A 27,713-nucleotide genomic window follows, 5' to 3' on the forward strand; every position below is an offset into this window, starting at 1 on the left:
TCATATTAAAAAGCTCAACGCTGTTCTTAACAGTGCACAGAGACTCATAACAGGCTGCACAACTTACACACACAGTATGTGTGTGAGAATTCCCTGCATTCTCAGACATTAGACCAAGTGACATAAGACAAGAGACATGAGCCACTCCTCTGCTGCCAGTTCTATGGGCCCGGGAAGAGCCCAGCAGGCTGGGTACTGTGGCCTTGTGTGTTGCACTAGATTTAGATAAAAGGTAAGATGAACAGAAATGAAATGATTGTCTAGAGTAATCCAGAGTCTGAAATCTATTCCTACACCATTTTATACCAACACCAAACAAGTGCTCCATTGGGAACATCCTTGACAGCTCAGCGTGGGTCAAGCTGAACAGGCTGAGATCTGGAGAAGGATGCTTCAAAACAACACTGCACAGGATGAACATCTTGGACAATATCCTGTGTGAATGCAACAGTGTCCAGCAAACAGCACAGCACTTAATTGCAAGCTGCAATCTTTACAAATGCCCAGACAGGGTGGATGAAATCCACGTGCTAAGTGGTACTCAGACAGTGGCTCATAGCAGCCAGAGGGAACAAGTGCGGGGAGAGGGAAAAAGGGCTGGAAACAGGAGTTTCACTGCTTTGAGTGACTGGGAGCCTGGGGACGGGGCCAGTCCCACACTTGGGCAGACCACACAAGTTCTGGCCTAGGCTAGACTGCGGTCCTGCAAGGGCAGGTGAGCAGGGCCATGCAATGCTTCATGGGATGCCTGCAGAATGTAGCTTACCATGAGTCAGGATGCGATCTGGTACAGATGTTCATTATGGAGCTCTAACCTACAGTGCTGAAGTCTGATACCACATCTATCCAAGGTTATCTTAAAGCAGAATCTGCCATTTTTTACAGTACTCTATCTGTTTGGTTATGGCTGTAGAGCACTCTCTGCATGCCTACCATGCAATTAGAATAGCTTCTTAACCTGACCCAAAGGTCTAAAGAGAGGTAGAATTTCATACATGCTTTGCATCCTCAGCATTTCCTATCAGATAGCTATAAGGCAGTGTTCTGCTTGGTATACATGGTTTGAATTCAATTCTGAAGCACCTAGCTTTCCCCATGTTCTTCCGAGTAAACCTAGGCACAATAATCAGGGCTCTGGTTTCCACTCCAAGGGACAGATGCCTAAAAGTGCCTATCTTGTGGGCATCTGAGTCCTTTATTGGTTATAGGTCTTAAAACTGAAATACTCTGGTAATTTCTCACCTGAAAGGAGGAAGAAAGGGAAGTCATGACCAGAAAAAAGTTATAACATAAAATGACCAAGAGAGACAACAGAGAGACAATACCCATACTCTAGAGGCGGAAAACCAGACACTCTGAGCCAAAAAGGCAGGATACAACCCTGCAATCTAACAAAAACATAAGATGGTCCCTCAAATCTACAGATAGGAAATATTACCCATTCATGATAAATTAAGAGAAACTGTCCAGCCACCATGGAGATTTAATGCTTATCTGCTTCACCCTCATGGTGTGAGGTGTAACCAAAATCTATTTGCAGAGAATTACATAAATGCAGAGGATTATCAAGGTCAATCAGTTGCAGAGAGAATAAACTCAGAAATTTTGAAAGCTAGCTCTTTACTCATTGAATTCAATCATGTTACTGAGGATGAAAGGCATCTTTTTATCTCTGGAGATATTCATCAAAATGTTCCAGGCCTTTTGAAAATATTTGAAAGATCTGCTGCATTTTAAAATCCCTGGAAAGTGGAGATTATTTCAAAGTCTTAGCTTTACATAAACCTAACAGCAAAATCTACTATCTATGCCTGTTCTCAATATTTGAAGCCATTGCTTGAGAAAAGAAACCTAATACATAACCTAAAGTCATAAGCAACAAATACAGCACATGAAAAAAATGTTAAACCAAAGCTATTTCCTTCAAATATTTTCCTTTAATCAAAGTAAGAATTTTAAGATAGTAGCTGATTCAGCAATTTAATCCACCTAGGTAGTTCCTTACACGTCTAAAGTGCCATATGGTCAGGTAGGAGACAGTAAGTTCAGTATGGACCTATCCACATTATTAACTTCTATATTTGTATATATGTATGGCTATATATTTAATCGTATAAAGCTAACATTTTATAAAATGAAAGTCAGGTTTGAGTACATGTCAGAGTTATAATGGCAGAATCATTCCATAGCTATGGTAATTCTCCCACAATCAATAATCACAAGCCAGGAAATTCATTTGAGATTTTAAAAGAATCCAAATATGTCAATGTATGGAAATGTTAGTAAGGCACACAAATTACCTTAACTCAGATATGTAGAACACCATGCACTAAGCAAACAATTGTGATCGTATCAGTGCTTGAATTTCCAGATTAGATCAAACTGATTTCTAGAGACATTCCAGTTTTTCATTTTTCTTTTCTTCACCAAGTTATGAGAAAGTAGAGGTAAAGTTGTTTGGGTATCTTCACCATGTATTTACATAACTTAACATTTTACCACCTGCTGTCATTATGTGAAGTTTGGCAGTTACCATTGTAAAAACAGGCACCTTGCCAAAAAAACAAAACAAAACAAAACAAAACTTGCAACTTTTTCTCAATGAGAATAGCAGGACATTTTGAAAGTAGAAAGGTATTTGTGGAATTCTACAGAAGAAAACATTTTACTTCAAACTTCCTCTAGAAGAAATTTTCAGCTATGTAAAATAATAGAAAAAATATTGCTTAATACTTAAGAAAAGTCTGGATAGGTAGTCTATTAATGATCTTTCATTGATGTTTAAGCATATGTGAATTTTAAAGCATCTGTTATTCTGTATTAAAGATCTTTTCCCCAAAGAAAAGAATTGAAACCTTGTTCTAAATTTCTTTAGGGCCTCATTCTTTCATTAACTTTAATTTATAATGTAGCCAATTAACTGGTAAATTCCATACTCCAAGAATAAATGCTGAAATTATTCTTCATATATGAAAAAACAGCTGAATCCCTTCTATCGGGGACGCAAACTTCAACCCAAATTTAGCATTGGAACTGCAATACATGCTTCTATAATACTGACATATGGGGATATAATGTTAATTCATGTAATGGCTATATATCCTTTTAAGAGATTCACTGAAATGAAGACAGAAGTATAAACTGCACATGCTTCACAATAAGCTCCGCCTAAATAACATGCTTCCTGATAGCAAATTACTAGTAATATTGAGACCAAGGGTTGGAATTTAGACATTGCTTTCTTGTGAACTTCCACAAATGACTTTTGAAATACTTGCCAGTTAGATTTCTCTCAGATAAGAACAGTGAAGGAGCCTTATTTATGAAGTTCTTTAATGCAGCAAGATCAGAACTATCACATTAGAAAGAGAGAGACTATTACATCAGCATGTGCAGATCTAGAATTTTGAATGGGGGAATGCAGATAGTGAAGTGTATCATCACATCATCACATACAAAACAACACATCTTTTTTTTCCAGTTAAAAATACACTAGAGGCTTTACTAGAACTGTATTATTCAGTATAAGATTGAAGCAAAAACAAACATAACTTCCTTCAGGAGTGACTGGTGCCTCCTGAATCTGGGGGGACACCCGCAGAAGCCACTGAAGGTGGCAGCCCTGTCGGGGGGGCACCAGCCCTACCAACAGCATCAGTGTTGGCCATTGGGAAGGCACAGGCCATGTTGGGGGGAGTGGCACGTGCACCGCCGTGGACCCCCTACCAGCCACTTACGACTTCCTTGGAATGAGTTTAAAACCATCTGCAGGGCTGTGAAATAGGAGCTTCATTAGCAAGTGCAGCTAAGGCAGCAGAATTGCAGAACAATGGATAACTTGATTGGTGGAACCTCAAGACCATTAGAAAGAAGAGAGGGTCATTAACACCTGAGTTATGAAGAATTTAAAGGGGATCAGATAGACTACAATGAGCCACAAAAGTCAGTTGACTCCCTCAGCACTGCCTAACTAAAAATGCTGTCACCATTGCCAGGCAGTTGGTTTTAAAATTTGGGCAGAGCAGGAATCAAAGGGGTGGAAGGGCTCCAGTGTACCCCCACTGCATCTGCCCCTGTACATGTCCTCATAACTGAAACCAGTTTTTCCACAGTAACAGCACAGTCTTTGCACTATTCCCTGATTATGTTACTCATGCTGATAAAGGTCCAAGACTATAATTACTTTAAAACTTGCAAGTTAAGAAAAGATTAATCCATATATTATTTGCTCTTTATTTTGTGCCTCAGAATAAACCCCACAACAATACTGTAAGACAACTGGCACCAGGAAGAACTATCCAACATTTTCTGAAAGTGTTTGAACTAACCCTCACTTATCAGTCACAATCATTCAGCCAGGCTCACATATGTACCAGTTGCAAAGGAGAATATTGTTGCTCACATTTTAATTGGATTTTTTTACTAGTGAAAACCACAAATCCAGGTTTGTCATGTAGGAAAACAGACTCTGTCTGCATAAACACCAGAACACTGCTTTTCACAGCATATATCTACCATATACAGAAAACATGCATATATCCTTATAATTTACAGTTCTAGTACAAATACAGTTTGTATTTGCCTACTGCAAATGCAATTTTGCAAAAAAAAAATCTCTACATTTAGTACTATGTTATCAGAGATCATTTAAACTAACACACTGATTTTATCATCATATTTTATTTAGTCATAAATAAAAATTCTGATTCTCTGGAATTCTAAAGAATATGAACCTGGAAAATTTAATAGAGGAGGTAGTGACTTCAACCTCATCAGAACTGTCACAAAAAGGATTATTTTAAATTCCCTTTATAATCCTATGCATAAAATACTGTAGGTCCACATTTTACAAACAGGCATAATTTAAAATTTTAAAAAAGTAAAAAATATCTTCTCTTTCCCCCCGAGCAATGACTTGTTATGAGATAAGTTGAATGAATTCTACAAAAAGCAAACCACTGACATAACAAGAAGCATGTATTTAATTAAATGCTTTGCAAAGATACATGAATAAAGCTACGTGCATGGCTTTTCTTTTGGGATGGCCCCAGCTGTTTATTTGTCTAAAGGAAAAATAAAAACAAAAAACTCAGAGAGCAAAAAAATGCAATAAAGAAATAGAAAAAAAAAACAACCCTCAAAGTACATTTGTATCTACATGCTTTACATAATAAAACATGCTGGTGTTACAAAACATGATATATACTGAATGACCAACAGATAAAATGCACTTTAATATTGTTCTTTCAAACATCAAAAATCTAACGGCTACACCCATCCAAAATGATGTTGGTGATAATCATCTTTATTTTGTTAGGCTTTTATACAAGTCATTTTAGCACCATCACTTTTTTTCACTGTTTTTGCCCTGCCTATCTCCATTCGTGGAATAACAACAGAAGCATAGCACCTTTTCGTATCTAAAGTAAAAACAAGAATATGAAATGCATCCCAACTTCTAGAGATGAGGTAGCTCATGCTAAGAAATGGTGGATCTTCTTGCCCTGATAATTCAAGGCCAGGAGGTCACTATTACTGGTGAAGCATGTCTGGTTGCTGACTAAAACCCACTAATTTTAGAACATTCTTTCCTTTAGAAATATCTGGTCTGGTATTCATGGGCACACTTGACAAAACAAATAAACTAGCAACATATTTAAGACATTGTAAAATTTGATAAGTAATGGCTTATTAGATGGGTAAGTATTAAAAAAAATCAATTTGTCTCCATTTTCAGAGCTATTTAAAGGTACATATTCTGTAAAGGATTTATATATACATGGATTTTAGAGCAGGAGAAAGGAAAGGCCCTTAAAATTCAAATGTAGGCCAAGTCCACTAAATATTCATATTCACCTCAGTGTTTTCTTACTTTGTAAATATGTATATTTAAGGGATTTCTTCTAGGTCTCATAAATACACAGCCATCTATTTCTGACTTATACCTACCATGGGCAGTTAAGTACCAAATTAAGACAGTCTGGCATTAAAAGATTTTCTTCTTTGAAAAGACATAGATTATTTTGACTGACTATCATACTAGCAAAAAGACAACATCAATGGTTTTATTTAAACAGGCCAAGAGGGGAAAAAAGCATATTTTGCTGTAAATGTTATAAATGATTTCAAAGTGCTCTGTTTTTGTTTGGTTGTGGGGGGGAATGTTTTTTGTTTTTTGTTATTCAATATGCAAACAAGAAGAAAAATTAGTATTCCATAGAATATTACACAGTCCCACATTTAAGCTATCTATTTAAAATACCTATAAATTTTGAATTACTTTGAATTAGGGAGGGGAAAAATATCTGTTAAAAGGGTGGCCACTGGTCCTTTTTAAATTGTACTGATGCACTAAAACGTTGGCTTGGATCATTTAAAACTGGAAGTTTGTAAGTAAAATAAATATTCAGAAAGAGACCAGGCATTTAAAAATGAACTGTATATACAAGCTGATCCAATATCAGCCATTATTTCAAGAGTCTCAGGATTAACTTCCATCAGTCTAAGTTCTTGAGTTTAGTTGATGATGTTGCTATTGTTGGATTGTGTGTTAATTTTTTTTCCCCACTTTCTTTTACACAAAGCAAACTGGCCCAATCTCAATTCCAAATTCCTGGTCAGTACTTCCAATATCCACAGGGGCAATATCTATGATAGGTAAACGTGCCACATTCTGTGTTCTGTATTCAAAGACAGTTTTGCCCACATTCCCATTATGTTTCTGAAAAAGAAAATAAAGGAAATCTTATGTCATAATTCAAGCTTATACAAAAGATGGCTTGAGTTGAGTGTCAGATAACTAATCTTTATGACTACAATCATCCTAAATGGATCCTACTTAACACTTGCTTAAGGAGTACCTTCTTGTACTACACAGTACTTGCCAAAGTTTTATTTAAAAACTATTCACCTGCTTGCATCATCAGGGTATTTTTTAGTCTTAAGTGGCAACTCTCCTGCAGTTATACAGATGTCTTGGATTTGAACAAGAATTCTACAAGTCTACAAATGTTACTGTACAGGAAAAATTTAGAACAGCAAACATGCTGTTCTTTAGTTCTACTGTGGGCCTTCTCTTAATAAGATCTCCATTTTGTAACGTTTCCAATGAATTAGCAGTACATCTAGAGTCCTTCCTAAGTGGCACATCAGTGTTCAGTTTTAAGCGCATCTGAATTCTTGGCTGCGATCATACACAGCAGAAAGAGGGTAGTAGAAAGTGGAAGAAGGAAAGAAGAGACAAAAATTAATAATAACTAGTAATTTAGAGTTCAACTGAGAAAACCCAGCATTAACAATTTGTACCAAAATATCTTTTCCATCAGTGATTCCTATTATGCTAATACCTAAGATGAATTTGAATTTTCCAAGTCCAGGGATTTTATTCCAAATTGATAAAAATCTGAAAATATTAAATTTTTTTTCTATACTATATGAGGAAATAAGTTATAAAAGACAGAACTTACAGAACAGCTGTCCTGAAGAACAGTATATCTAAATCGGTTGTTTCCTTCTGCTTTGATCTCCAGGTCATTCGACCCCTTAAGAATTACAGCTTTTTTGAGGTTCTTAGACTGGTCATCCATGTACCCAATGCTGTTTTTACAATGGTAGGTGATATTCTGAGAAGCCTCCTTTGATAGGAGACGCAGGAAGGTCATTTGGATAATAGCAGTATTGGGTGATTCACTATCTCCATAGACAAACTGCAAAAATATATATTAGATTATCATAGATTACTTAAAATCATACATTTTGTGAATTCAGATTTATATGTTATAAATTATGAATCATTTCCAGACACAAAGTCTAGAACTGGCTTAATTCCTTGAGTAACTTACTTAAAATTGGCAACTAAGAAATTCAGAATCTAATATAATCTTTGGAAAATTTTGGCGAAAATGCATAGTACCTTCAAAACAAAGGCCCTGATTTCTATTCTTAGAACCCTGGGGCCATCCCATAGAAACCAAACAAGCTAACAGAACTCTGAATGAATATGGGGTTCCTCCAAAACAAGGACACAAAGCAGGAGAAATGCTTTGTTCTGAAATCCTCATAGAGTAAAGCCTTCCATTGAAGGTTACTCAGAGACTGAATATTCTTCCTAAAATATATCCTATAATCCAAATACTTTATTTGTGATACCAGATTATATGGAGAGAATTTAGGGATATAAAGAAGACTTTAGATTTTTGAAGAATAAGCAATATTTGAAAATCAAGCATAAGAACAATTGATTATACATAGTTTGTCTATCAGTATTTCTAAAGATCTGATCATTATACAATCTGAGCCCCGTTCTCACTGGGGTGATGACTGCAGGCATGCCCCAGAGGCAGCGGACTCCTGGCCAGGCCCACAAAATGGTGAGCCCACGGGCTGACAGCATGCTCTGCTGCACTGCCATACCCTGGGCTGGACAGGCAGCCAGTAGGCAGCAGCAGGCTCTCTCCAGGTACACACCCCAGGCCAGTGGGAGAGCCGGAACCCCGGCTCCAAAAGGGCACAGGTCTTAGCTTGAGAAAAGAGCAGGCAGCCACCACAGAAAGTGATGCCTAGGGCCTGGAAGCAGCAAGTGCAGGGGCTGATGAGCATCTCTGGGGCTCTCAACACATGGCAGTGGCTGAGGGACATATGGAAGCCAGCAAGGCTCCAGGTTGGCCCAGACTAACTGGGAATCCCTTACTTAAGGTAGCACCACCCCCAGAAGAGGGGTGGGGATCACAAGCACAGCACTGACCCACACTGCGTCCCTGCACCGGAGCCAATGACCCAGGATCAAGGACCAGGATGACATCAGCTCTCTCTCTTTGGAACCCTGATTGCTACACAGCCACAGGAGGTCAGGTACTTTAGGGGCTCCACAGGGTTTTGTAATACCTGTGGCCCCAGATTACCCAGAGGATTTGGTCCAGCACAGACCAGCCCACTCGGATTGGGCTCAGAGCAAGGGAAAACCCTGAAGAGCCCTGACTGCCTGAAGAAAGGAGGCTCAGATATGCTGGGCTAAGAAAAGGCCTGAAGCAAGCACAGATACTATTGCTGGAGTTATATTAGGTTATTCATTTTCTTATGCGGGCCAGACACTGCTGACTGCAAAACTTTAACAAGACCAGAGGTCTCAATGTATGCTGGCCCTGGGCAGCATGGTTTTCTTCCATCACAGACCCTTCTCCCTAACATTGAGGCCAGATGCCTAGTGAGGCCAGACGTCTACTCTGAACACCAACAAGAACAACTGAGTGGAGAGGGGTGGGGTGTAAGGGAAGTGGAGCCCCATGGAAGACTCTTGGACACTGTGACCTATGCCAGTCACAGCAAACCCTATATACAATCAGGTAACTCTTCCTGACACCTTTTCCAATTACACCAAGTTGTGGTGGACAAGATATGAAAATAGGGGAGTGAGACACCCATTGAGTGTGCGGCAGTCAGGCTCCAACCTGGTGTGGCTGCTCGGCCTGGGTCCCTCTACAATAGTACTGAATCTGTTCAGAACAGCACTGTTCAGATAGGTAATATTAAAAACCAGAAAGAAATAATCTAAATGAGTGCTTCTTCCCAAATAAATATATTCAGTTACCTGTGAACCCCTGTTCATGTCAAGACCATACCATATAGGCTTAAGGTCAGCTGACCTACTTGTCCACCATGTTTTGCGTGGTATACTGGATGGGTTTGCAGAAATACAAGTCTCCCCAGTTTCCATGTTGCAAATTACTTTAATGGCATCTTCAACACAACCCTGGTTAGGGTCAATCCAATATTCACCTGCAAAACATACAAAATATAATATCTGCATTTTAGTGAAATTCCTGAAATAATTTAAGAGTAACAATCAAGAATAGTACAAAATATGAGGTCAGATTTTGTCCCGAGCCAATTATTCTGATGACTACAAGCTAAACAATTTAGCTTGTCAATAATCACACCATACTGGGTATAAGATAACAACCCTGGACTTGTTTTAATATATGCTCCAAACATAGTTTAAAGCCACAACAGTTGCATCAGTATTTAAAACATTTCAGAATTAGGAGTATTCAGAACTTATTTCACCCCATAAAGCCTTCTGGAACTCCTCCACTGGCACATAGCAGGGGTTTAAATCACTAGCGGATACTTTTCCCTGCAAACAGGAATCTTCTGGTAGCATAAGGACAGTTTCTATGCCATAATCTCCTAGGAAACAGAAGTTCAGAAAAGGAAGTCCAGTGATGCCCATCTGCTAGACAGTTCTTGTCTGCAACTGGCAGCCAGGACAACTGAAAAAGCATCAAACCATGCTGGGTAAAGTACTCATATGGTTTCAGCACTTGAATGCATTTTATATCCAAGGGCAGAAGTGAACCTTCAGTGCTTGATTGTTAACAGTTCAACATTGCAGTGTATCAACTTATCACTGTGATCACCTACAGTAGTGCCTTAGGAGGAAGAGTCTGATGAAGTATCCAAATGACTTATGCAATAAAATATCCAAGCATAAAAAACATTTTTGTAAAAGGCTTCTGAGCTGGAGCTAACTATATGAGGTGTTTTTTTCAGAGATTTTAAAAGTACCTCATGAAAGTACATCAAGAAAGTACTCAAAAAGTTCTTCAAAAAGTATTCAAGTACCACCTCAAGAAACACAGGACAATGCAGTGCACATGTACACTAAATTATCAAATAATTAATACAAACCGCTTTTCTTTGATGGGTGACAGAGTTTTAGATCATCACATGTGCGTGCTGGGTGTTTCTTGGAGCCATCGGGACTGCGCATAGTTTCAATTTGGCTACTAAGTGACTTCAATGTGGCATGGACTCCTGGATCTGTCTTATTGCTGTCATCAGGGGCTGCTTCATCTTCAGTGAACTCCGGCAGTGGATCTGCCATACTGTCATCATAATGGCCCATAATGTCACCAATGGCAGCTGTGAGATGACCTGGAGGGCCTGGAGGACCTGGAGGACCAGGATCACCTGGAGGACCCTGTAGGTAAAAGCCATGAGAGATGCACAAGATTCTCTTATTAGGAGGAATGACACCAATCTATGCATTCTATATCTTGGGAATTATGGTTAGAAATATATTTCCTGCAATATTAGTTTGATATTTTAACTGAGATAAGGATTGAAGGATAATAAAATTAAAAACGTTAATATGATATATCGCTACTGTGTTTCCCACACACGTGAACTAGTATAGCCTGAATACAGACTCTGCATTCAGTCCCTGGCATCTCAAAAATAACAGAAAGGCATTGACAATTTGGTAGAAACAGGATAGGAGGTAGAAAATAGGACTGGATAGGATACAGGGCTGCTTGAAGATGTTTAAAAAAAAAAGAACCAAGCTTTACCAAAAGAAGTGTTCCTTTAACCTGGCTCTGAAGTATCTGTAAAGATCGGGCAGTTCAGAGGGGCTCTTTGGCACTTTTAGCTAAAGCTGATTCAATCAGCTATTAGATCAAAGTGCAAAAAGGCTCCATTAAAGCCCAGAATCTTTATAGACATTGTGCAAGCCAGGTTGAAGTAACACATTGCCTCTTCTAGGCATGCAAAAATGCTTTGAATTTAAATTAAAGCACCTTTTTTGCGGGGGAGGGGAGGTTACATCTCAAAGCACTCCAAGATATAGAAAAAATAATAATGAAGAGATGGGACTGGATAGGAAACAGGATTAAATAAGGGGAAAGGGAATTACCAAGCATTTTTTGAGATAGGAAGAACAGCAATTCCCAATCTACTTTGTCAATGCCATTCATCATTTAGGTACTTTAATGCTTGATTATTCATCTCATTTTCAAGATAAAGCCCAACCTTTTCAATCTCCTCATCTGACCATGACTGTCACCCTTTTCTGAACCCACTCTAATTCAGTAATTCTCCTTTTTAACGTGAGGTGACCAAGGTGACAAAGGCTGTATGCAGATGACACTACTGCTGATTTATACAAAGTCATTGTAATACTATGCATTATTCACCATCGCATTCCTAATGTTGTCTGATATCTTGTTAGCTTTTTTGACCACAGTTACATTTTGCTACAGGTTTTCATTGTTGTAACTATACTGACACCCAGGTCCCTTTTCTGAGTTGCTATAGTTAATTTAGAACCCTAGTACTAGTCATTTTCATTTAACCTCTGATGTTAATTATTTTGCATTTAACAACACATAATTTAATCTAACGTTATGCTGCCTACTCACTAATCTTCTCAGAAGCTTAAAGAAATCGCCAAAAGTTTTCTTTTTATTGACACGTTCAAAAAAATTCAGAGAGATTAATAAGACATGATCTTTTTGCAGAACCTATGCTGGTTAGACTTCAAAATCTCATGATCTTCCAGGTGTTGTATGTTAATGATATTTTAATTAAAAGGTAATGGAATCTCTCACATACAGATCCCAAGCTAAAAGCTATAATTTTTTGGATGATAATTCTTTTTTATGGTTTTCCTTTGAATGTAGATACATTATTTGTTAAGTTCATGAAGAACTAATAAAAGAATTAAGGTCAATATCTGCTGTTAGTTATATCAATGCAAATTCTAATAGTATTTTAATTCCATTGTTAATTATTTCACTGTTCATGTCATTAACAATTTTATTGTTCAACATTTACACCTAATTAACTGATCAGTATATGGTCCTAAGCTATTAATAGTTTGCATAATCAACTATAAAGATTAATGAAATAATTCTTACAAGTATTTGTTTCAGTCATATTCCAAGCAATAAGAAGAATTGTTTGGAATGGAATAACGAACAGGGAATTGCTAATATAAAATTAAGACCTGTCAGTATCAGGAAAATCTCTCTCTCAAAATGTGTGTGTGGGAGAGACTCACAAGGAACATCATTAAACATGAGGCAAGACAGCTCTCTAGAAAATGTATTGTAGAGGACAATCCCACACTACAGTGAATGACAGATTTTCTATCTGTAACTTTGGAAGAGTAGTTTTTGATGGAAACTTCCAACACACTATATTTCAGCTCACAGATGTCATGACTAAAACACTTTCTTCTGGAGTATTTGTGAAATTAAATATAATTAAGGATGGCTGCATTACCCTTAGATCTAGCATCCATTTACAGAATGATTTCTAAAAATATCTCATTACTTGATAGTACCTTATTTCCTTCATATGCTACATACTTACTTCAGGTCCCGCTTCTCCAACAGTTCCTCTTACGCCAGGAGGTCCAATTGGCCCAAGGGGTCCAGAGTTTCCATCTTTGCCTGAAGGACCAACTGGACCTGGAGGGCCCTGAATAAAGTGGGAGAATTGAGGATGGATTTTAATATTAATAACAGCATTAGCCTTTTACATTAAACATAAATAATGTCTCATTCTGAAGTATTCAAGTGATGCTTTATGATTACTGAATTTAAAAACTGTTGCCAACTGTTGCCACTGTTGCCACCTTCTTATCACAGGCTTAGAAGGACTGGGTTTCAGCTTCTGAATGTGCTCAGGTTTATGCAAGATATCCCTGATCAATCTGCCACTGTTTCTAAAGATATCAGTCAGTTCAATTCTTGGTGGTGCCCAGAGATCTCTGTAACCCCTCTCTGCCCAGCTGTTGACAGGCCTAAAGATTGACTCAGGCAGCTGGAAACAGTCAAAATACAGACTCCAGCCATAGCTCTTCTGACTCCAGCCTTTATATTTGAGGCTGTGAGATGTACAGCAACAGGGAGAAAGGGTTCACTGACCATATGTTGCTTTTGCATGAGCAGAATAGAACAAATGGTCTGCAGAAAAAAAAATCAGAACAGTTCTTTGTATCTGGCTACAAGTTATGCTTCTGTAAAATTGTGACCTTAGCTATTAAATTATGTATAGAGGAAGGTAACCACAACATGAGGTTACTTACACCCCAAGTTAAACATCAGCAAAAAAAAAAGAAATTGCAAAAAGGAAATCTAGCAGTATATACAAAAGAATATGAAAACTATATACTCACTCTAGGTCCAAAAGGACCTGGAATCCCAGCACTGCCCTGTTCACCAATTGGACCCTAATGAAAAGATGGTGATAAAGATGAATAATAATAATAATAATAATAATAATTTTCCTCAACCTCAACTACAGTGATTTTACCTGATCTATTTTTTTTGTTTTATTACAGGGATAATAGGGATGTTAAAGACAGGGTATGTTAGCAAGCTTAGGTCTCTGTCTATCCTACAGTTATACATTTATAAGTGGAAAGACTGCTGAGAGACAAAGGCAACTAAAGTATATGTGAGCACTAAATACAAACTAGGAGTGCTGCTCACATTTCTGGAATTGCTCAGCCAATCATAAGGATTTCACCTGCACTTGGCCTCAGGACAGTGCACTAAGGCTAGAAACAGACCGCGAAATGATTCAGTTCAGCTGTATCCACTTCACTGGGCAAAACACACAACACCTGGGATAAGGAGCAATGTGTTCTCCCAGGGTTTGAAAGGCCTGGTCCTGTAAACCACAGAAACACTGGGGAACGACTGGCCCCTCAAGCCCTGAGAGCACCTGCCCAGCTTTCCATGCTTACCCAGACAAGGGGATCCCCAGTAACATATCAGAAAAAGCAAGAAAAGTCTGGGCTTCCCCACTTACCCAGACCTGTCCTCTGGGATCTCCGGGGACCCATCTGGGTAAGTGGATCCCAGTGTGGAGGCACAGTGCGCCAGGGATTCCCTGAATTTCATGCCTCCATACCAGGAACCACACAGGCTTTCCCTATTATGGAAACACAGCCCTAGAGATCCTTGGGCATGTCTTCATAAGTGTTGAACCCTGACTTCTCTGCTTATTGAAAGACACCCAAAAATTCCCCAGGATGCTTCTCTGTGAGTGGGGAAAGCCAGGCAGGAACTTCCAGGGCTTTAGGGCCCCTGAAATCTCAATAACACCTCTTCAGGGTGATTGGAGACTGTGGGCAACTCATGCTGCCCATACTTTCCCAACACAGAGCTAATAGATGCCCACCATAATAAAGCAGAATTTATTACTGCCTTTTGTCCTGCCACTGATTTTCCTTTGATGTGGTGTAACAAAGGGTAGGAACATCTATTTGCTCACAATTTGTGCTGCCATAAACATGTTTATGGTGGCACAAATGTGACATCGGGTGACATCTGTTTCAGTCCTAAGTGTTGAGAGTTTCTCTTTCATGGGCAGGATGCTGCTCCTTGCTATAAAACAGAACTGTTAAAATGTGGGAAACTATGATGGTTTCAGAAATGCATTGAAAAATAGCATATACAGGAAACCATCAGCATTCACGGTTTCAAATATCTGCGAATGCCGAACCCGCATCTTAAATACACTTAAAGATGCTCCTTGGGAGCTCTGTGCTTGCTGCTGCCAGGCTCCTGTCATCAGCAGTGTGCTCCTGCCATCACCAGCACAGTCATGCCACACCCCCAGCTGCTGAGGGCACTGTGTTCATCAACGCAGACAGAGTTCATCAACGCAGTGCCTTATTCGCGGACTTCACCATTCACAGGGGATACGAGAACCTACCCCCTGCGACTGGCGAGGGTCTCCTGTACACATATATAACCACAATCAATAGAACTCACAGATCTCTTTATTGTGTGCAGAAGATACAACTTCTTAAACTTCAAGTTTTTGGATAACAGGACTGTGAGCTTACATATCCTGTACCATATTTTGGACTCTAATATCAATAATAATTCTAAGAACAAAAATAGATTGCATATTGTCCAGGTTGATTAGCATGACATATAATGATCCTTAATTCACCTGGTAGGAGAAGAGCAAAAAAGAAGACTGACAACTTAATGCTATACTGATACTAACAATGTATATGGAAAGCATGTCCATTGCTGTACACTAAACATTTGGCTCACTTTGCATTTTAATTAGCAAGAAAAGAAAGAGAAAAAGAAAAATAAAGACAACTTACAGGTGGACCAGGAAGACCCTGAAGACCAGTGAAACCTCTGTGTCCCTTCTGGCCTCTGTCACCTCGGTCTCCATTATCACCTTTGTCACCACGAGGCCCTTGGGGACCCTGTAAGTATAAACGTAGTGAAATGTAAGATTCTAGACTAAGTACAATCCTTACTTTCTTCTGGACACTATTACTTAACACTGTTCACTTCTAAAGCTAGGAAACAAAGTGCCAAAGCATCCCTGGGTGCCTTTACATACTTGTACTGAAAATGATGCACAAGCAAATAACCCTAAATTGACACTAAGGGTCCCAGTAAATAACACAGAATGGAAGCTAGAGTTCCTGGTCTTTCTGATACTTTTCCCCATTAAAAATAATTCAGATTGGACAGCAGTAAAGCAGTCATAAAGAACTTACAGGCAAGCCCCGTTTTCCAGCACGGCCAGGTGGACCCATTGGACCCCGAGAACCCTATAGGAAATGCACAAAGATGTCATTTAAAGCCTGGTATTATGTGTAATGTGCACAAAAACACAACGTCACTGTCCCTAAACATGATAATAGAAACCAGCATATCCTGAATTAAAATTCCTACTTACTACTTCACCCCTCTGCCCTGCTTCTCCTTGTGGTCCAACTGGTCCTGGGGTACCTGGAGCACCCTGAGCACCTGGTAAACCTGAAGGTCCTGGCTCACCACGATCACCCTGCAAAATACCATCATTTTGTATCAGGCATTTAAAAGGTGAAACCAAATTACATCAAAAGACACTTTACTATCCCTATGCTCCTGTTTAATGATTATGATTGATTGGGATACTCTTGTTCTTGGTCCTCGAGTCTGAGCTTCCCTGAGCTGCTGTTCCCCAGCCTTGAAATTTGCCTTACTTCACAGACCCTCAGAGCCCTGGTTTGGAACTGGAATGCAATTTTACAATTAGATCTCTGTATAGGAAAGTTTTGGAGCAATGGAGAAAAGGAATCAGCCAGAGGTTCAGAAAATAATGGTGATTTACAGCAATGACTTAACAAATAACATATTCTTACACGTTCTCCAACAGCTCCATCTCGTCCAGGAGTGCCATCATTCCCAGCAGGTCCCTGTGGATGGGAGGGGGGGGAAATAGGACCATGTATTAATAGTTTTATTTGAAGAGCACAGTCTTGCCTTTGCCCAAAAATGAACTAGGTCTTTCCTATCTTCTACTTTTACAATTCTAAGCATATAATCAGAGCAAGCTGCTCGCTTTTGTATAGAATCAATTCACAATACTTACTTCTGGACCAGGTTCACCTACTGGACCAGTGGCACCTGATTGGCCAATAGGCCCTGGAGGACCTTTATCTCCTGGTGGGCCTGTTGGACCTTGTTTTCCTGGTGTGCCCTAGGAAGATGTGAAACACTTGATAAGTTATTAAACAAAGAAAGCATAACAGAATATAATGTTGATCAGTAAAATGTTATGCATCACCAACAACTCTAACTTCTAGAATTAAGAATGGAAGAAAGTATTCAAATAGATTTTGAATATACTTTGATATATATATTAATTAACCAATTTAATTCAATATTATATTATTGATATAGTCTTTTATTGACTAGTATCTGTACTCTGAAGTTGATATTTCTAATTGATCTAAGGATCAGCTCCCATATAAACACAGATAACTGAGCTTCATGCAGGGTCTATGGTAAGCAAATGCTGCTCTTATTTCTAGGCAGACAAGGTTCCTTGGGTGAATTTGATATCTTTTATTAGACCAACCCAAATAGTTGGAGAATAGTTATTAAGCAAGCTTTCGAGTTCAAAAACCCTTCGTCGGGCTAAGGAAGTTTCAGCAGTTGGTGTGTGCTCTTCCTGGATGGAATGAAAAGTAAAGAAGCCAGAGGCTGGGCTGGGGAGTCAGTTGCCAGGCAGATTATAATGTATCAAAAATCCAATGTCTATGTTTCGTCCATGATCTCTAGTATCCAGGAGGTTGGTGAAATGGAGCTCATAGGCTCGTCTCTGGGAAGTGTTGTGTAAGTTTCCCTTGAGGATCAGGACTGAGGGATTGGAGAGAGAGTGGCCCTCCTGTGAGAAATGTGCCCCCACCGGTAATTGGGTATTTCTGTCTTTGATAGATTTCCAGTGTGCATTCATTCTGGTGCGCAGTTGTTGTTTGGTCTCTCCTGCATATCTTCCATCAGGGCATTTGGTGCATTGGATGAGATATATTACATTTCTGGGGGTGTAGCTGTAAGATACAGGGATGCTGATGGCTCTGTTGTGGGGTGTAGTAATTGTGGGGGTGGTGGAGATGTGTTGGCCGGTTTTGCATTTGTTGTCATGGCACGGTCTGGATCCTTTTGGTGTGTTCTGGGCTTGAGGAAGTTTGCTTCTGTTGATGACCCCTTTTTTCTAGTTTACTCAGAACCTAAACAGCTTCTGGATTAATTTAAAGCAACCTAAACGTAGATGTAACATCTTGTTCATCTTTTTTGACTGCAGTTTGCCCACTTCAACATCTGTGGAACTTCTGCTTGTCCCAAGTTGCTTGCAAACTTGGGAGAAGCTCTGGCTCAAATTACAAATTATCATCTCTTAATTTGTACATTACTGAGGCTTTCATCATTACCCTGTGATAACAAGTCTACCACAGAAACTACTCTTTTTGACCATGTGGATTCCAAAATATGTACAAATCCTATACGACCAAAACCAGAATTTCAGAAGCTCCTAAAGTAGACTGATATTTGCAACATATCAATAACGGGAGATGTACATCATTGCTCTGCTTAACAGAATATTACCTTGTTTATAGGACCTTGTTACCCTATAGTGACTGGCCTACCAAGGAAAACATAAGCTCTAGTATCGATGCTTGATTTCTTATTTGGGCACCTAAATGAGTCATCTAGTTTTAAAAGGTGTTAATATCTAAATAGCAAAACTTAATTTGGAACGTTTTGGCCAGAAGTCTTAACACTCCTAACCATTTACTATTAACTCATATCTCTGAGGTAAAGAGTCTCATCAAGTTCTACGTCACATTTGTACAGGTGACTTATTTACCTTATCTCCTCACGAATGGAGTCTAAAGAAAATTAGAACCTTCTGACATTCTCCTCATCCTATGTAGGAGTTAGGAGGGAGATATATTGCATCACAAAGGTCATTGGAATAATTAAAATAACGTGGTAGCTGAAATTCTGATTGTATTTTACTCACAGCAGGTCCAGGCAGGCCAGGCATGCCTCTCTCACCTCGCTGACCTGGCATGCCAACAATACCTCTCTGACCAGTGGTTCCAGCTGGACCTGGGGGACCATCAGGACCCTGAATTTGACAAAGAAAAATAGTGTTGTTATAATCTTCGATTTCAATAACTTCAACAGTAATAAGAAATCAAGAATTTATCTTGATGTAAGAGAAAGTTAACACTACAAAATATTTTTATTTATTCATAACTTGTAAATGAACAGGGCTAAGAAGTTATGACTAGACAATGTAACACTAGTTCTGAAGATAAAAGCAGGTAAAATGAGATTAGAAAATGCAATTGTTTCAACAAAAATAGGTAAAATTTAATCTATTCCCTCTCATACCTGAAATATGTGTTCTGTGTGAAAGATCCAAAGGATAATATGCTCTGTAGAGCATAGATAATCAGAATATATTGTAGAAACTTTCAGGCTACTTAATCTGTGTTCTGTATGTAGTATAATATAACAAGTAGTTTCCAAGTTTTTTCAAGAAGGTATAAACTTTTGACTTGATAATAACAATTATTAAAACCCTGCATTCCTACAAGAAAAGAAAAGAAAATTAGATAAGCAAAGCTTACAGGTTGCCCATCTTCTCCTGCATCTCCTTTGTCTCCAGGACCACCTGGTGGCCCAGCTGGTCCACGATCTCCTACTCGGCCATGAGAACCAGGATCACCACGAAGACCTGGAGGGCCTTCCTTTCCTGGCTCACCAATAGGCCCAGCAAGCCCTGGAGCTCCCTAATAAATAGTTAAAATATTTATTAAAATACCTTAATGCCCTTATTGACAGCATATCAATATCTAATTTTGTTTATGTGGCACAAATGCAAATTGTTTCTGTTCCTTCAAACATGCCTAGTCCTCATGGGCTTTTTTTAAAGTCCTCATGGGTGTTGTTTTTTTTCACATTTATGTTATGGCTCTCGTTGTAAAAGAGCCAAACGTGATGGATAATCTACAGGAATCATATCAGTCAAGGTAATTTCCTTTTAGAAGTCCAAAAGGGCATACATTTGATGGGAGGCCTGCAGGAGAATGTGCAAAAAAAAGTTCTTTTAAGTATTTGGCCATTTTGTCAAACCACAGCAATACATATTACTGTTTAGCAGAGAATATATTATATATCAAGCAGAGTGTTTTGACATCACCTTGCTTATGACAAATGCACAGCAAATAAGAGTAATATTGCCCTTTATCATTAAACCATTTCAAAACTATATTTAAAACAAGTGATTTACCTGCAAACATGGCTGGATTGTCAAGCCAGAAAGTGGGAAAGTATGGCTAAATTCTTTAGTCACTATTACTAAGCAAAGCTGTTTTTCTGTTTAACTGGTTGAGTTTTCCCCCCTTCCTATCTCTATAATTTGTTTTTCATTTACTATATGAGTATTTTCATTGATGAGATGACATTGAAAAGTACAGAAAATGCCCCACACAAACACACACACACCAGTTATTATAAAGAAGGAGCCACGGCATAAAATCTAGATAAAATTCAAAATTATCATAATCTTTATTTTTTCCTCTCTAAGGAAATAGCTCAACCAAGAATAGGTTGACTAGCTCAGGGCCACTGAAGTCAATTGAAAGAATTTTAATTGTCTTCAATAGGCATTAAAAGAGGCTTTATTTAACCTAGAACAGGAGTGTCAAAGATACAGCCCATGGGCCAGATCCAGCTTGCAGAGCCCTGTCATCTGGCCCATAGTGCTTCCCATGCACCTCCAGCTACATCTGCATGGCATATGTGGTGTGTCCCAGACCAGTCCAGGTGCCACATCCAGCATGCATTCACCCTGGCCCCAACCCTGCCAGCTGCAGTACACAGTATAGAGTATACAGTATATAGTACACAGTATGTAGTACACAGGTCCAATCTAGGGCATATGCTGCATTTGATGCACAAGGCTGCTCTGGGGTATTTGCTGCATGCAGTGTTCAGGGTCCTTCTGCATGCAGTGCCCTCACAAAGCAGCCCCATATGCTGGATTCAGTTCACAGACTGGGTCTGTGGGCCCAATTTAACCCACAAATTGGTCCCATACCACTCATCCAGTCCATAGTTTGATCAGGCCCAATTTAGAACTTGATCCTGAGCCCACCGAAGTCAATGGAAACAGGATGTTCCCTTCATCAGGCACAAGATCAGGTCATTGACATTACAGATCTTTTCTAAGAAGCTTTGATCTGTGCAAAATGTTAACTACCACATGACAGAATGCTCCTGTCTGAACAAACAAACTGACTTACAGTAGGCCCTGGAGGTCCGACTCTTCCAGCAGATCCAGGAAATCCTGTCGCACCCTAGAAATATATTTATATATGAGCATCTGAAAAAACAAACTATTGCCAATTGCCTGAAATGTTCTTAGGTCACCAAACAATAAACTCTAACTGGCATGTATCTGATATTATTACTGAATACACAGGGCAAACTCAGATTAAAAAAGATTTAAACATCTCTCAGGTGTAAAATAGTGTTACTCATTAATCACAGCTAATTCATAAAAAATAAAGACTGCTTACTGGTGGACCCTGAGTGCCACGACCACCTTTTAGACCAGGAACACCAGAAGGACCCTAAATAGAAAAGAGAATGGGATGGGTGACTGATAGTAAACAGCATAATAGGATTAAATAAGCAATACCAACACAGGTCTGTGTTCATTCATTTTGCTTTTACTTACTGGTGGGCCAGGAGACCCAGCAAGGCCTTGTGGTCCTGGAGATCCAGCATCCCCTTTCTGTCCAGGTTCTCCAGGTTCCCCTTTCACACCTGGCTGACCATCAGGGCCCTATGAAGAATAATGTGTGAGAGACAAATCAAGTTAGAAGACATCAAGCCTTTCCAGCGTTAGAATCAGTAAACACTCTAGTAAGGTTTGGTGAGCAAATCAGTCTGAAGAGGAGGAGTAATATTTTCATTTGGAGAAACAGCTAAAGTAACTTGCAGTAATTTGCTGTAAAATAGAGTAATCCATAGAAGATTTCTTGATTTGTTTATTTGGTGAGGGGGGCTGTTTATTTATTTATTTCATTTGCTGGGGTTTAGTTGGTTTATTTATTTATTTATTTGGGGATTTGTATTTGTCAAAGTTCTGTTTAATGAGTCAACTATCCTACCAAAAATGTCTTCTATTCTTTCTTCTTACTTCACATTTCTCTCTTTCCTCAACCCCTTGAATTCTTTCTTCTCATTCTTCATGGGCATCTCTTGAATATTCAAAATTAAAAGAGATTGAACCATCTCACTAGTTATTATACTGTCTTTTTTCCAGTGGAAATAGGTGCTTACAAATATTTGGGAAAAGGAGGTCAGCTTTATTCTAGTACCAATGAATTATTTCATTGAAATAATAGTATGGGAAAAGTTAAGTATTTATGGAGATTCACAAACTTCTCATTCATTCCCCCTTCCCATTCCAAACTCCACTGCAAGTCTTTGCTACCCCTCAGCAGATGACAATTTGCGCTTTTCTTTTTTCAACCTCAAAGCAAATATTTTCACATATTAACAAAAATGTGTAATCTGGTTAATAATGATATAACTCTATCAACAAAACAGTTTTCACCTTGCTGGTGTTTTTATTGACCCGCTATTGAATATGATGTTCAATAGACATATTGAATATTGATTTATTAAATATGATATAAGAAGAAAAATGGGATAGTCCTTTTAAAACACAAAAACATGACTTGTTCTAAAAATATTGAAAAATCCATTAAGTAAAAATGTTAAATAGCACTTAAATTATGGTATAATAACAGGTGACTGAACAGTGGTACAAGACACATACCGGAGGACCAGCAAAACCAACAGCACCAGTTGGGCCATTTTCACCACGGGAACCCTGGCCAAGAAATACAGAATGGTTGTTTCACATCACGTAAGAGGTTAGCTCTAACAGTACAATCCAGCGAGAAGTGTAGAATCTGCAACTGCATTAATTCTAGCTGCAGATTCAGGGGTAAAACAAGATTACCCTTGATGTCCCTTTCCAACCCCATGATTCCATGATTTATTTCTTTTAGATGAATATGTCACAACTAAAAAATCTAAATTAAATATCTATCTCAAAATATAACAGAACAACAGTATATATACATAAGTCAAATAACTCACAAGGCTAAATTCAAATTTCAGCTTTACAAATGTAACTGAAAGCAGAGTTTGGTCTAGTAAATACACACTGTGTAACCCACTATTCCATTCTTTTGGGCTGAAAGCAAAAATATTAGTTGAAATATATGATTCCTAAGTGATAAGACTGCTGGGGCTATAAAGCTGCCATAACTAAAAATTCCGTTGTATGTGTGTCTGAGGGAGAAGGAGTGGAGCCTGAATGCAGCTGAACTCCAGCAGGCCCCAGCTGCTCTAACAGTTGCTCTAATTTACAATTGAATTGAGGCTCTTCTGATTTATGACATAGGCAGCATAAGGGATTGGGAAGTACAATGTAATTGTGCCCCTGCCTTGGTCACACCCAAATATCTGAGCTGACAATTCCCAAATCATGAAAAAGAATCTGAAATTTGAAATATGCTAGAATAAACAATATGAGATCTAAGATCATCAGAATTATCATACTTCTCCCACCCTTTGTCCTTAATAAATACAACATAATAATATGTCAGGAGTATGTTTTAAAACAAAAGGCTCAGGTAACTACCAAGTACGTGTCTCAATATAAGTATGGCAGTATGATGTCAGATGTGAGGAAAGCTGCAGTAGCTCTGAAGACATTTATAAAAGGATGAATAATTGTAGTTAAAATGGCAACAAGGCAGGAACTGTAGCCTATGGTTGAAGTATGCAAGAAAAGGAGGAGAAAGGATGAAAGTAGAGCAGCCAGTGAAAGAAACTATTGGAAGTCAGGTAAAACTAAAACAGATGCACCCTATTAAATATCAGCACCCTACTGAGATCTCTTAGCATTTGATATGAAGAAGGCAGAGTTATTTACTCACCGGATTTCCACGGGAGCCAGGAGGACCAACTAAACCTCGTGGACCAGATTCACCCTTAAAATGAAGTTGATAGCTTATTTCTCACACAGTTATACTGCTCTTCAGACAATTTGCCAACAATATATGGTTTTATTAGGAAAATTTAATACAAAAATGTCAACTTTCATTTTATAAAAATCCCATTACCTTTTCACCAGTGGGACCTGCAGGACCCATTGGACCTAATGGACCTGGAAGACCCTGTTGAGCAAAGCAGTAAGAGACATTATGGTGAGCAAAGTAAAGCTTCAGAACTCCTGGTCCATTCTATGTTAACATTTCCTTCTGAATTTTTGTTCCTTAAGATTCTTTCTCATTGCCCTAGAAATTTTGTTTTGCCTTCCTTACCATTCATTTAGTATTTACATTCTGCCTTTTAATCTGTTTTAATTACAGATACTACATGGTATCTGTAGAGAAGGCCTAATAATCAAAAAAGTCCTGGGTTTAGTTTGTCCTTTATTTCAGGAGAAAATGAAGAAAGGTTTTTTGTCATATTTGCACAAAGCATCTCCAGACCTCTGCTCACTTTGTTCAGAGGTGCTTAACTGTTTAAAGAAAAAATCTCTACCAGCACTTTCAAAAACGTATTTATTCATATCAGGCAAACTCCACTACAAAGTATCCTTTTCCTTTTGCATGACATTTAGGATAATTGATTCCAATATCTCCACTTAGATCACTCTGTTACTTACACTGAATAAGCCTACAACAATAATCAGATAGCCTTTCTGAATACTTAATTTGCCAATTATGATTCTTCTCCACTAGAAGCAGGAAGTCAAAGACTGTACGAATCAAAAATTTGAAACCCACCCAACACCAAAAAGCTGTGATGTTACCTGCCTCATGTTACGGATCAATACGGTCAACATTTAAAAATGAAAAGTTATTGCATCACTTCCAGTGCTCAAGTGGCATTCTCCTCCATGTTTTAGCTGAAGGGTCTAAATCTAGTTCATCATGCTCACACTTACTTGCTCACCATCTCACACTAGGAGATTGCTTTTGTACAGTTTCATACAGTATATATCCATGCACCTATAGTTTTCCATTTTTCTAGGGCCTATGTAATCCCTCCGGTCCCCAAATGCATTATAGAATTAACCTACTACAGAATCTCAATTTTGAAACATACTCATGCTTTGATCTCATGCTTTTATCAGCATCTGAACAATTGTTCTATTTTGTATGTGAAAATGCATTCTTAAAGGAAAAAAATAAAGGGATGCACTAATGCAGCTGACTCCACAAAAAGCTCCATTGGTATTTCCAAGGGTTCCAACAGCTCCTTAAACTTTTCAGTGTTTTTTGTGTTTCTTCAATATCTTTTGTTGGGAAAGACAGATCAGATAACATGAGATGAACTCAGCCCCAAAATAAACTCTAAGGCCCAGCTCCTTAAAGGTAATTTGGTGCCTATTTCATTTAAGTATTTCTAACATTTTCAAAGCAACTGAATACTCAGGTGCGACCTAACTGCACCGGTACTTAAATCTCCTGTGCACTCAAATGTCCACCAGTCAACATTTGCAAAGGCATCTAAATATTGACACTATACAACAAGCTACTCAGAGCCTGACTTCAGCTGAAGCTCCAGAGGCCCTGAACCAGACTTCACAAACTAGATAGATAAACAATGACCCACCTAAGGTCCTGGTCCTGTAAGCATGTTCTGAACATACAAAACACCAGCTCTCTTTCAGATCTCAAATGGGAGGGCCACATACAGGCTAACAATTGGTGAACCAATAGTAGCAATCTGCATAAAATAAGATGGACTAGGCACATGTATGGAAAACACAAGATCTGTATTGAGCCACAGCAGTAGCTGAGAAGTCAGAAAGAAAGAGAGTTTCAGTTGTTAGGACACAGGCTACATAGGTGACTGGCTAGCTTAGGAACCTAACTGTAGCAGACAATTCATGTCTGAAGATCCAGAGTGGGTGAAGGTGCCTGCTTCAGCTCTGGTACCCAAGGCCAGACAGTCAGGGCCTAAGCTTTTCTCCTTCCTTCTTTGCCCCTTTTCCTCAGTACGTATTTCATTTCTCTCCAATTTAGGTAGTCTCATGCTCAGCTTGCTGATTTCTGAAAAGTCCCTTTCTTAAAAGTCAGATTGTCCCCATGCACTGTACAGGGAGCCTGGGAGCCTCATTAGCATTAAAAATTCCAAAGGAGCAACTGGTCACTGGGGGGTTAGACACTGCAATGTGGAATGCAGTAGCCCCTATCTGCCTTTCAATAAAAGAGCTAAAGTTCTTGGAGCCAATTGTCAACCCATGGTACTGAGTTGGTGCATATAGTCTGCTTCAGATGTTCAGCCATACCAACTTAGTTGGCAGCACTATCACACGGAGGCATTTTGAAGAGGAACAATACGTTTACTTACCCTTGCACCATCGTTTCCTGCTGTACCTTCAGCACCTTTCTCCCCCATGCCACCCTACGGAGAATATCCAGAAACTCCTGGTTATATTTGATATGGAATTATACCAATTGCAGCATTATCCAAAGAAAACTAATTCAACTATTTGAGGGAGCAAAAGCAAGGATACTTACCCTGTCACCCTTGGGGCCTGGAGTTCCAGCAATACCTCTTTCTCCAGGCATACCCTGAAGACCAGGAGGGCCTGGATCACCTGGGGTCCCAGTAGGGCCTGGATTGCCCTGAAATCAATAGAAAATAAATTGTAGACTATTCAGTTAAGATAGGCTTTTGTCTTTAGGCTGCAAAACACTCTGTGCCCCTGAGGAAGCCTCTTAAGTATATTTGCAAGTAGTAATTTTGTCTTTCACTTGGATCTTGTCCATCTCTCAACATTTTTTTTCTTTTCCCATTTTATTTTTCAGAAAACAAATCCACTGTATTACTTTCAATTTATCACCTTTTTCTAGCAGGCATTCATGAGTCTAGTGTCTGGCAATGGAGGGAGACCGTGAGATAGAAGATGCGCATAAGGTGGACTTTGGGACTTTTCACCTCTGAACCTTTAGACTAGGGACAGACATTACATATAAACCAGTTTAAGTGATCAGAAACTGGTTTAAACCTGTAACAGAACAGATGTCCAGTGTACATAAGCCAGTTTGAAAATGGCTTAAAACAGTTTGAAATAAACCTGGTTGAATGTAGTATCAGACTTAACTAATTTGGGTCAAACTGGTTTGTGCAATGTCTGTCCCAGACCCCTTGCTGGTTCAAGTTAAACCAGACTCCCCCAGCATCCTGGCATGCTCTCTGGGCTGGGCTGGGCAGGGCTCTCTGCTCACAGCAGGGCTGGCCCCTCCCCTCTGCTCCCTGGCTGCAGCTCTGGCAGAGACATGCAGGCACAGCGGTGCCTGCCTGGCTTCCTCTGCTCTCCCCCTCCCCTCACCACTCCCTGCTAAGCAGGGATCTCCCCTCCCCTCTGCCTTACACAGATGCACAGCATTAACTAGCAGACTACATGGTGGATATAGTCTGTGCTGTAACAGACAGCAGTGTCACCTTCTCAACAGCTCAGCTGGTAATGTCCCTGCATTCCTTCTTTGTTTAAGAAGAGTTTAA

The 27,713-nt window shown here is 39.1% G+C and overlaps 1 protein-coding gene across 2 annotated transcripts in view; it reads right to left on the bottom strand.

Annotated features, from left to right (window-relative positions):
* Positions 1–4,219: 4,219 nt before the first annotated feature.
* The window catches only part of COL5A2 (collagen type V alpha 2 chain), a 172,465-nt gene continuing 148,971 nt past the window's right edge, over positions 4,220–27,713 (bottom strand). For both annotated transcript variants that reach the window (XM_006024635.2, XM_006024634.2), the window contains exons 35-55: positions 26,726–26,833; positions 26,556–26,609; positions 24,314–24,367; positions 24,128–24,181; positions 22,957–23,010; positions 21,847–21,954; positions 21,686–21,739; positions 21,410–21,463; positions 19,733–19,894; positions 19,117–19,224; positions 17,182–17,289; positions 16,952–17,005; positions 16,504–16,611; positions 16,322–16,375; positions 15,914–16,021; positions 13,961–14,014; positions 13,153–13,260; positions 10,687–10,978; positions 9,587–9,774; positions 7,467–7,706; positions 4,220–6,721 (exon numbers count right to left, since the gene is read on the bottom strand). In XM_006024635.2, the coding sequence (XP_006024697.1) occupies positions 6,575–6,721; positions 7,467–7,706; positions 9,587–9,774; positions 10,687–10,978; positions 13,153–13,260; positions 13,961–14,014; positions 15,914–16,021; positions 16,322–16,375; positions 16,504–16,611; positions 16,952–17,005; positions 17,182–17,289; positions 19,117–19,224; positions 19,733–19,894; positions 21,410–21,463; positions 21,686–21,739; positions 21,847–21,954; positions 22,957–23,010; positions 24,128–24,181; positions 24,314–24,367; positions 26,556–26,609; positions 26,726–26,833 (2,271 nt within the window). In that variant the 3' untranslated portion in view covers positions 4,220–6,574. The remainder of the gene's footprint in view (positions 6,722–7,466; positions 7,707–9,586; positions 9,775–10,686; positions 10,979–13,152; positions 13,261–13,960; positions 14,015–15,913; positions 16,022–16,321; positions 16,376–16,503; positions 16,612–16,951; positions 17,006–17,181; positions 17,290–19,116; positions 19,225–19,732; positions 19,895–21,409; positions 21,464–21,685; positions 21,740–21,846; positions 21,955–22,956; positions 23,011–24,127; positions 24,182–24,313; positions 24,368–26,555; positions 26,610–26,725; positions 26,834–27,713) is intronic.

This window comes from Alligator sinensis, unplaced genomic scaffold (assembly GCF_000455745.1).
Source record: "Alligator sinensis unplaced genomic scaffold, ASM45574v1 scaffold67_1, whole genome shotgun sequence".
NCBI lineage: Eukaryota > Metazoa > Chordata > Crocodylia > Alligatoridae > Alligator > Alligator sinensis.